The sequence below is a fragment of the Coturnix japonica genome, chromosome 1, assembly GCF_054131305.1.
Source record: "Coturnix japonica strain WE chromosome 1, WE-NBRP24, whole genome shotgun sequence".
Taxonomy (NCBI): domain Eukaryota; kingdom Metazoa; phylum Chordata; class Aves; order Galliformes; family Phasianidae; genus Coturnix; species Coturnix japonica.
This window is the reverse complement of record NC_140663.1, coordinates 709,246-718,174: the sequence shown is the minus strand read 5'-3', so window position 1 is coordinate 718,174 and position 8,929 is coordinate 709,246. Positions and strand designations below refer to the sequence as shown.

Sequence of the window (8,929 nt, the reverse complement as noted above, 5' to 3'; positions counted from 1 at the left end):
TCTCCGTTACCAGACAACAGTAGAACGCTGTGAGGCTGCTCCGCCTCCTCTGATTGGCTGAAAGGACAACGGGCGGCCAATAGGGGAGGGGATTGTTGCGTTGTTGCTAGGGAGGGGGGTTGGGCAGAAGGAGGCGGACGGCGGGAGGAGGCGGATCGTGTGGTAACGCTGCGGGACGATGTCGAGCGGGAAAAGCGTCGGTGACCCCGAGGTGAGGGATGGAAACGGGACGGGATCGGCCTATGGGGGAGGGGGGGAGAATGGGGATGGACGGGGTGGGGGTCTGGAGGGGGAACGGCTTGAAGTGAAGGGCCCCACCTGAGGTGGCTCTGAGGTGATGGTTGGGTTTGTGTGGGGAGTCAATGGGGTTTGGGGCCTGGAGGTGTGATGTGGGGCTGGGGGGCATTTATGGGGCCTGGAGGTGCGATGTGGGGCTGGGGAGGGGGGTTATGGGGCCTAGAGGTGTGATGTGGGGCTGGGGGGATGGTTATGGGGCCTGGAGGTGTGATGTGGGGCTGGGGGGGGCAGTTATGGGGCCTGAAGGTGTGATGTGGGGCTGTGGGGGGCGGTTATGGGGCCTGGAGGTGTGATGTGGGGCTGGGGGGGGCAGTTATGGGGCCTGAAGGTGTGATGTGGGGCTGTGGGGGGCGGTTATGGGGCCTGGAGGTGTGATGTGGGGCATTTATGGGGCCTGGACGTGTGATGTAGGGACCGGGGGGGGCAGTTATGGGGCCTGGAGCTGTGATGTGGGGCATTTATGGGGCCTGGACGTGTGATGTAGGGCCCGGGGGGGCAGTTATGGGGCCTGGAGGTGTGATTTGGGGCTGGTTATGGTGCCTGGAGGTGTGATGTGGGGCCGGGGGGGCATTTATGGGGCCTGGAGTTGTAATGTGGGGCTGGGGAAGGGGGTTATGGGGCCTGGAAGGGGCTGGGGGGGGCAGTTGTGAGGCCTGGAGGTGTGATGTGGGGCTGGGGGGGGCGGTTATGGGACCTGGAGTTGTAATGTGGGGCTGGGCAGAGAGGTTATGGGGCCTGGAGGTGTGATGTGGGGCTGGGGGGGGCATTTATGGGGCCTGGAGGTGTGATGTGAGGTCGGGTGGCGGGGTTATGGGATGGGGAGGGATGTAATGGGGCTTGTGAGCCCCTCTGCTACGTTCATATAGTGTAATATATGAGTCTGCCCTACCGGCAATCAGAAGGTGCTGTTCTCTGCCCTCTTTGCTCTTAGAGCTGTCCCCATATCCCCATCATTTGCCCTATAAACATGTATTGATTCCTGTCCCCCCTTCATCCCACAGTACTTAACCAGACGCATCCCTCAGAACCCCCGGTACCAACACATTAAATCCCGCCTGGATACCGGTGAGTGGCACCATGGGGGGGTTAAATACAGCCCAGCAGAGATTGGGGGGGGGGGGATAGCATCAATTATGAGCATCTCAGTTGCTTTATCCCAACCCTATGCAGCACTATCAGACCTCACGTTATAACTGGGGTCCTTAGCATAGTACCCATAGCTTGGAGCCTTAATAGCTGCGATGAAATGGGCTGGTTTCTAACAAGCTCTTTATTGCTGTTGTTACAGGGAGCAGTCTGACAAAATACCTCGAGAAGCTGGAGGAAATCAAACGAAGTGAGTACCTGGAGATGGGTGGGATGTCACTGTGTGGGTTAATTCCAAACTGAAGGAGCTCTGAGCAGCTGTGTTGAATCCTGAGCCCTCTTTCTGCTCAGATATCTCCTCTCTATCAATACCCACATGAAGAAACTCCATGAACACACACCAGCAGCGTGATGAAATACCATAGTATTCCCACTTTGCGTCTTTCATGAGCACCTTCCCCTTTTTCATGCCGTTTTTGGAGGCTATAACTGGTGATTTGGATCTAACAGTGCTGATGTTGTCATTGCACAGCTGATCCTTTACCCCGTGCACCCACCAAAAAGAAGCTTGTTAAAATTCATGCTGATAAATCTGAGCCTTTCCTGCTTGATTTCCAGCACTATTTTCACACAGAGCCAGCAAAGCTATTAAACCCCTGCATTTAAAGCTGCGTTTACTGGTGTGAAAGAAAAAACCCCCACAATTAACGAGGATTAATTAATTTTCAGCCTTCATTCTTAGTGCAGCGCAGTGAGACGGCGGAGCTCAGTGTCTAAGGGAGGTCTCTAACATGGCACGTAAACGTGTTTGTGTTTGGCTTGGTGCAGAATGGCCCTTTGTTGCTGTTTGTTTGCACGGATCTTCTGGGAAAACCAAGAGAGAAAACACCCTTTTTTTCCCCCAAATCCTGTGTTGACAGACTTAGATTTCAGCACCAAACACTGCTTTGCCATCACTTCTTATTATCAGCTCTGAGAATCTTGTTGTTGGTTTTCAATCTCTCCTCGGGTTGAAATCCCTTTGTTTCTAGTTTTGGGCTCCAGAAGGAACTTTCCTATTGTGCTGACACTGAATGGGCACCTTGTGTTCTCAGTGGGTTCAGAAACGTCTCTCACTTGATTTCTCATGGATAGATGACACCGGTTGGGTTCAGCTCTGAATACGTAGCACAGCGAGTTCTCTGTCTCTGTGTAATGTGAGAGAGTGGGGACTTTATACCCCCAAGTGGAATCAAAAATAAGATAGCTGGCAGCACGATCATTATCCTTTGGGCTTGAGGAGAGACGCCACGTCTCTTCCCTTCTCCGTGCTTCAGCACTGGAGGAACTTTCCATATCCAACAGAGCGTTTTGCAGCCTGAAGCACAATGTCAGAGCATCCAAACGGAGCTCCCAGGGCAGAACCAGGTATGTCTCATTGCTTTTGTGGGCAGGAGCAGCTCTTCTTCTGCACTCTGTGGTGATGGATGAGGTCCTTCTTCAGGTGTTCAAGGTGTGTTTGTTCCAGATTAGGCTTAGTGCTGGAAACTATTAGGTGCTAAAGGGAAAATCTGGGCCATAAGGGAAGAGCTGGGCTATAAAAGCTTATTCTGGAGTAAAGCTTCCTTAACTGAGACTGGCAGAAAGCATTCACTTATGCACAATTAAATCACTGTTATTATGTTACACCATAAGTTTTGCTGCTTTTAGTTCTTCTTCTAAATCAAAATCACCTCTTGCTCTTCTCATGACCAGGGTTTTGTGCTGGGTAGGTGCTAAATAAGAGAGAATCACTGGGTAGGTGCTGTCTAAGAGAGATTTATTGCTGTTATCTCAGAGTTATGGAGCTGATGCTTGAAACCAAAGAGTCCTACAGGAGCTCTGGGTGTTGCTTTCAGCTCTTTGACTATCCAAAACCTACTGGGTTTGCTGGGAATTAATCAACTTGCTCCTGCAGGGATGGGATGGGAATCTCACACAGAGAGTTCCCATAAGGGAAGCATTGCAGTTGCTCCTCATACAGTTATAGAGGGATGAAGATTGGAGCCCTCCTCCCCCATCTCCCTGCTGCTTAATCAAGGGAAGTTCAGCAGATGGTGAGATTTAGAGCTGCTTAGCTGGATTGGATGAAGGTTCTGTGTTGCATTATTAGCTCCTCTTAGTTGGAGAGAGAGGCCAGCCAGGTGTATCCAACAGTTATTGAAAATGCTGAAAATTCAAAGGATTTTACTTATTTCCAAATGGAATTCTGTGATATGAAGCCTCATAAGGAAGGGGGAGCCCTCAGAGCACTCAGGCTTCCATCCCTATCACCGCTGAGCTCCATCATCTCTGCTCTGCTTGCTTTGCCAGTTGTTCCAATGGGGTTTTCTCATCCTCTAAGCTTTGTCTTCAGGCTTAAGATTTAATTAGTCCCATCTCTCTGCAGCAATTACTATGAGCTGGCATCTGCAGCAATCTGCTCCGTTTCCTGCCTTAAACCCCTTGTGTTGGGTTGCTCATTTTGTGTTACGTTCCAGTTTCTTCTGATTTATTAATTGTCAGCACGAGAAAACCCAGAGAGTTCCAATGGGTCAGACTGAACACAGATGTGTAATATTAGAGCTCAGTGTTTCCAATAGAGCTTAGAACATGGGTGTATCTCAGCCTTGTTCTGCAAGGATCTGCCAAGTAACCGAGGCAGTGCCTTCACCTGCTATGTGTAAGAACTAAGAATTGCTTTGAGGTGTGTTGACTCTATTCTGTTTTGTGTTTGAAGATTACAGGTACAGAAAGGACGAGCTGTTTAAAAGGCTGAAAGTGACTACATTTGCCCAGCTGGTACGTATGGATCTTCTCTCATTGTCCTTGCTTTACTCAAAGCTTTCCCTGTGGTTACATAGCCCTCAGACAATAGCTCATTCTTTTCTAATGGAGTTCTCCTGCAGCTTCTTGTCTTGCTTTGTCCTGAAGCAGAGAATTCTTTCTTTTTGTCCCAACTTTTGTTTAATAAATGGCTCTAACACTGCAAGCCTCTCAAATATACACCTGTATTTGACCCCTAAGCCCAGTGGAAAGTATACTGAGTTAAAGATACGTTGGCTTGAGAATTATTCTTCTTTGAGGTGATCCTTGCTGTCTTTCACTGATATCTCTGTATGTGTGTCAAGGCTTTGTGGCTTGCTTTTGTTCCTTGCAGGTTGTTCAAGTTGCTTCTCTGTCTGATGAAACCTTAGAAGTGACGAATGAGGAGATCCACAAGCTGGAAGGTAACGATATTTATTGCAAGCACAAAGAGATGGGGCTGTAGATCACTGTCATACATTAAACTGTGCCCTAGTAGGCATAGCAAGCCCTTTAATTGGGGGGAAATAACCCCATCTGCAGCCATTCTGTTCTGGGATGCGTAACTGCTAAAGCAGAAATGCTCTCTCAAGGAGGAGAGTCATCAAGCTGTGAAGTTTTAGAGCATTAACTCAATGTATTACATACATCAGGAATGAAATGAGCTGTTATATTCCTAAAAAGGAGATATTCATTACAAAACCATGACAAGCCCTCAGAAATCATGTGTCTCTTTTTGACACGGGGCTCTCAGTAAGTCATTCTTGTAAGAGAGTGAGGATGAGGCTGTTGCTGAGTTGTGCTTCCTTTCATAACAGGGCTCAAAACCTGCTTGTCCATTCCCTGCAGCTCTTTAATCTTTCTGCTCTCTCCACAGATGGCAATTCTGCTGCTTCAGATGCTGAGCCCACAGAGGGGACAAATGGCAAAGGGAGCCCCAATGGGACACCCCCCAGTCCTGTCCTGTTCATAAACAACGCCGGAGCTGGAGAATCGTGTCGATCCACGCTGCAGAGGTGCCTGATAACAACACCAAACCAACTGTATCTCATGGCAGATAACTGTTGTCTTAACAGCTGCTAAAACAGAAATGAACTATTGGGAAAACTAAGTGTTCAGAGGGAGCACTTACACCATAACGTCTGCTTTCCTCTTGCAGTTTGATAAGCGGTGTCGGTGAATTGGATATAGAAAAGGACACTCGTAAGAAGGCAGACAACCAGGTGAAGGATGCTCCTTATCCTGACTGCCCCTTCCTACTCTTAGATGTACGAGACCGCGATGCTTACGACCAGTGTCACATAGTTGGAGGTGAGGAGCCTGCAATCCCAGCCTGGTGTCAGCTGGTGGCTTATAAAGAGCTGTGTGTTATTCTGGTGGGCTTTGCTTGGGTGCTCTCTGCACTCATCCATCCTCCTTGGAAAGGGATGAGGGGCTGATATTAATCCCTTACTCACTGAGTTTCCACTCTGTTTTCCATATCTATTATTCTTACAGCCCTGTGTCAGCTGTGTTGCAGATGTGATGTTGGTGTTGACCAGCTGTCTGATTTCTTTTTTTTCTCTTTTTTTCTCCCCCTCTTCTGCAGCTTATTCTTATCCTATTGCAATGCTGTCTAGAGCCGTGAATCCATTCACAAACAGTATTCTGGAATATGTATCCTTTATACGTAGTGCTGGAATCAACAGCAGTGAGGAAAAACCAACTGGTGGCATGTTGGCTTCCAAAACCAATTCCAAAACCAATTACTCTGACCAGGACAGTGTTTAGCCACCAAAACCCTGGGATTCCAAGGAGGGTGGGAGGGAAACTCCTTTCTTCTGGCTTTGATTACCTGGTGGGGCTCTGCTGCAGCCATCAGATGCTGGGTTTTAGATCCTCAGAGCAGGAACCTCATGGTCTTGGTGGGAGCTGTCTGAATTTGGTGCTTCCTAGGATTGGATTTGCCTTCCAGCAGCCATAACTATATCCCTTGGGCAGCTGTCTCTTGCTGTTGCTCCATCACTGGGTTTCAAATCAAATCCTTTGGCTTCCTCCCAGCACCTTGATGAGGATTGTCTTTTCTCAGGGGGACAGAAAGAGGATTATTAGCCGGGATTAGGCTGATCGTTTCCCAAGTTGTTATTATGGGAGATCTGCAGGGAAGAGGGTTGGTTGTCAACAAATTGTTTCTAACTGGTTGTTGCTAACCAGTGTTCAGATCAGTGGTGGAATATGTGCTCACAGTGGGGATCATGCTGTGCCCTTCCATTGCCTGGCAAGCTTCAGCTGCTGGGAAATCAGATTTTGAAACATTGAAGGGAAGGCATTCCTAGCCAATAGCTGGAAATCACCCAACCTCTATCTCCAACCTCGTTCTGAAATGTTTTAAGTCTTGATTAACAGTAGGACTGGATGATCTGGGAGGTCTCTTCCAACATTGGTGATTCTATGGTTTTAAGTCACCACAAATGGACAGATACACCCTTAGCTCTTCCACCCATCAGAAAAATGCCCATGGGAAGATAATAATCTTATACGACGACGATGAGCGGCTCGCCAGCCAGGCTGCCACCACCATGTGTGAGAGGGGCTTTGAGAACTTGTTCATGTTGTCTGGAGGTCAGTGGGGAAGGGCAGGACAAGAGGGGGGAGTGGGCTCAGTAGGACCCAAGTGGGCTCAGTGGGATTTGTGTGAGCTGGAGGTGGAAAAGAGATGGTCGGATCCATCATGTGATGTGAAATCACCGCTCCCACCTTGGATGGCCGTCATTAACAACATGTTGTCTGTACATCTCCAGGGCTGAAGGTGCTTGCACAGAAGGTCCCAGAAGGACTCATCACCGGCTCACTCCCCATCTCCTGCCAGGTGGCAGCTCCCACAGGGTCTGCCCGAAAAAAGCCTGCTCCCAAAGTGCCACCCACCCGTGCTGAGAGCAAATGGAGGTACTCAGCAGAAGATCTGCAGAAGATTAAGTACTACCTCGAGGAGGAGCGGCTTCCTTCGGACACTGCCAGTAAGAATCCAAGCCAGATGCCACGCAGCCTTCCCCTGCTTTGCTGCATTCTTGTAGTAAGATGGGAATGGGGAGAGGTTTGTTTCCAAACTGTGCTGTTCCCAAAGAACTGAAGTCTTATATGGGCTGTATTTAAATGCCTTTAGGTTTTCTTGGTGGTGAGCTGGTTTTGCAAGCTCTTAAGCTGTGCAGAACAAAGAGTCTGATTGATACTGCCCAGAACTCCCCATGGAATTACTGGAGGGTCTATAAGATACGAGCTAGGACAGTAACAAGGGGCAGCAAGCCATTGGCATGTCATCATTCTCCATCCCATTTGGTTTTTCCAATCCTTTTCCTTCAGGTCGCCTTAGCCGTGGCACTTCGGGACGCGATTCCAAAGCAACAACAGCACGGAGCAGCGCCAGCCTCCCCAGCGTGGCGGGATCCCGCGTGCTCAACAGGAGCAGCCTCCAAAACAGGCCATGGAAATAAGCAGCTGTGTCTCCTTCTACTGAATAAATGAGCGTCCAGGTTCTGGGAACTCTGAGCAGTGCAGCCCTGTTTGTCATTTTAGGAATACGCAGAGGAAAAACGGTGCTGATGTATAAATGGCAGCTTGGGTAAGGCTGGGGAGATGGAAGGGTTGATGTGATGTCGTGTAGGAGCAGCATCACGTTGGGAAAGTGACCTTCAGGACAGGTTTTGTGTAGGGGAGGGGGGAAAACCAGTAGTGAAGCCTGTGACCAAGTAGTTATGGGTATGAAAGACCTATACCTGTGTCTGTAGCAAACGTTCCTCTGAGCTGGGCTTAGAGCTGCGGGCTGTGCTAACAGTGAAAGGAAATGGGTCAGAAAATGGTGAGCAGAAAGCGTGTTGTTTTATGGCAGGGATGGACATTCAGCTTATTGCCAAAACAGCAGAGAGAGGATTCCTTACCTCTCTTATTTTAATTTATGTTAACAAGCAGAAGTGTTCGTAATAAAGATATTATTGGGAAATAACGGCCAGTGCGGCGCTGTAGCGTGGAAGTTGTCTTTCATTATGGATGTTTTATGAAGTGGTTCTGTATTATAAGGTGAATCAGAGGTTTATTCCTATGTATACCCTTCCCCGTGTGCTTTGGGGTCGTTTCTTTAAGATCAGGTTGGCTTACAAGCAGGATCTCCACCTTGGAGACGTCATGGCAATGCCACGTTTAGCTTTGAGCACTGGGGTGTGATGGGGCTCAAACCCATGTGTATTTCAATCTGCGTGTCCTCAGCTGCCTGCTTCTTTCCGTTCTTTATGGTACCTCCACTTCCACGTCACTGTGAAATAAAAGTATTGAACCACCTCCAGCTTGCTTCAGGATGATGGCTTGCCTAGTTTGGTTGGTTGGTACAATTTCTGGGGCAATATAGCTGAAGCTGAGCACCAGGATGTTATTTATATTCCTCTTGGTCCCAGCTGTATGGGGATAGAAGAGTCATTTCACCCTATTGAGCACAAGGAGATGATAGTGTTACAGATGCATCTGGCTGAAAATGGTGAGAGTCAGGGCTGCGTGTGCTGCCTTAAATCAAGCCCTGGTTTTGCTGTTCAGTGGTTGGAGTAGGAGCTGAAAACCCAACTGCTTTGGTCTGTGTGAAAACCATTCAAAATGGGGGGGACAAAACAGTTGGTGCTGTTTAAGATCCTCCTAATACAGGGCAACAAATGCATTCTCCAGTCACTCTACTGTCTTGATAAGTTTTTGTGGGTGGTTGTGGGGTTTTTATTGGACTTTT

General features: G+C 48.6%; 1 protein-coding gene across 2 annotated transcripts; it reads left to right on the top strand.

The window, feature by feature from the left end:
- Nucleotides 1-121: 121 nt before the first annotated feature.
- CEP41 (centrosomal protein 41) lies at nucleotides 122-8,500 on the top strand. Of its 2 annotated transcripts, XM_085511378.1 has the most exons (11): nucleotides 122-211; nucleotides 1,299-1,362; nucleotides 1,586-1,633; nucleotides 4,121-4,182; nucleotides 4,541-4,610; nucleotides 5,063-5,201; nucleotides 5,345-5,496; nucleotides 5,774-5,841; nucleotides 6,672-6,786; nucleotides 6,966-7,181; nucleotides 7,525-8,500. In XM_085511378.1, the coding sequence occupies exons 1-11, from the start codon at nucleotides 179-181 to the stop codon at nucleotides 7,653-7,655; spliced, it is 1,098 nt and encodes a 365-aa protein (XP_085367504.1). In that variant the 5' UTR covers nucleotides 122-178; the 3' UTR covers nucleotides 7,656-8,500. The 2 variants fall into 2 exon arrangements, with proteins under 2 accessions (XP_085367504.1, XP_085367513.1); XM_085511387.1 differs by lacking the exons at nucleotides 5,774-5,841; nucleotides 6,672-6,786.
- Nucleotides 8,501-8,929: the final 429 nt, after the last annotated feature.

What these genes read in the sequence shown, in the direction of transcription:
- CEP41 (XM_085511378.1), top strand. Translation starts at nt 179, where the DNA reads ATGTCGAGCGGGAAAAGCGTCGGTGACCCCGAG. An exon ending in GCTGGAGGAAATCAAACGAA is followed by an intron (nt 1,634 to 4,120) that starts GTGAGTACCTGG and finishes TTGTGTTTGAAG; the next exon opens with ATTACAGGTACAGAAAGGAC. An exon ending in TGACTACATTTGCCCAGCTG is followed by an intron (nt 4,183 to 4,540) that starts GTACGTATGGAT and finishes TGTTCCTTGCAG; the next exon opens with GTTGTTCAAGTTGCTTCTCT.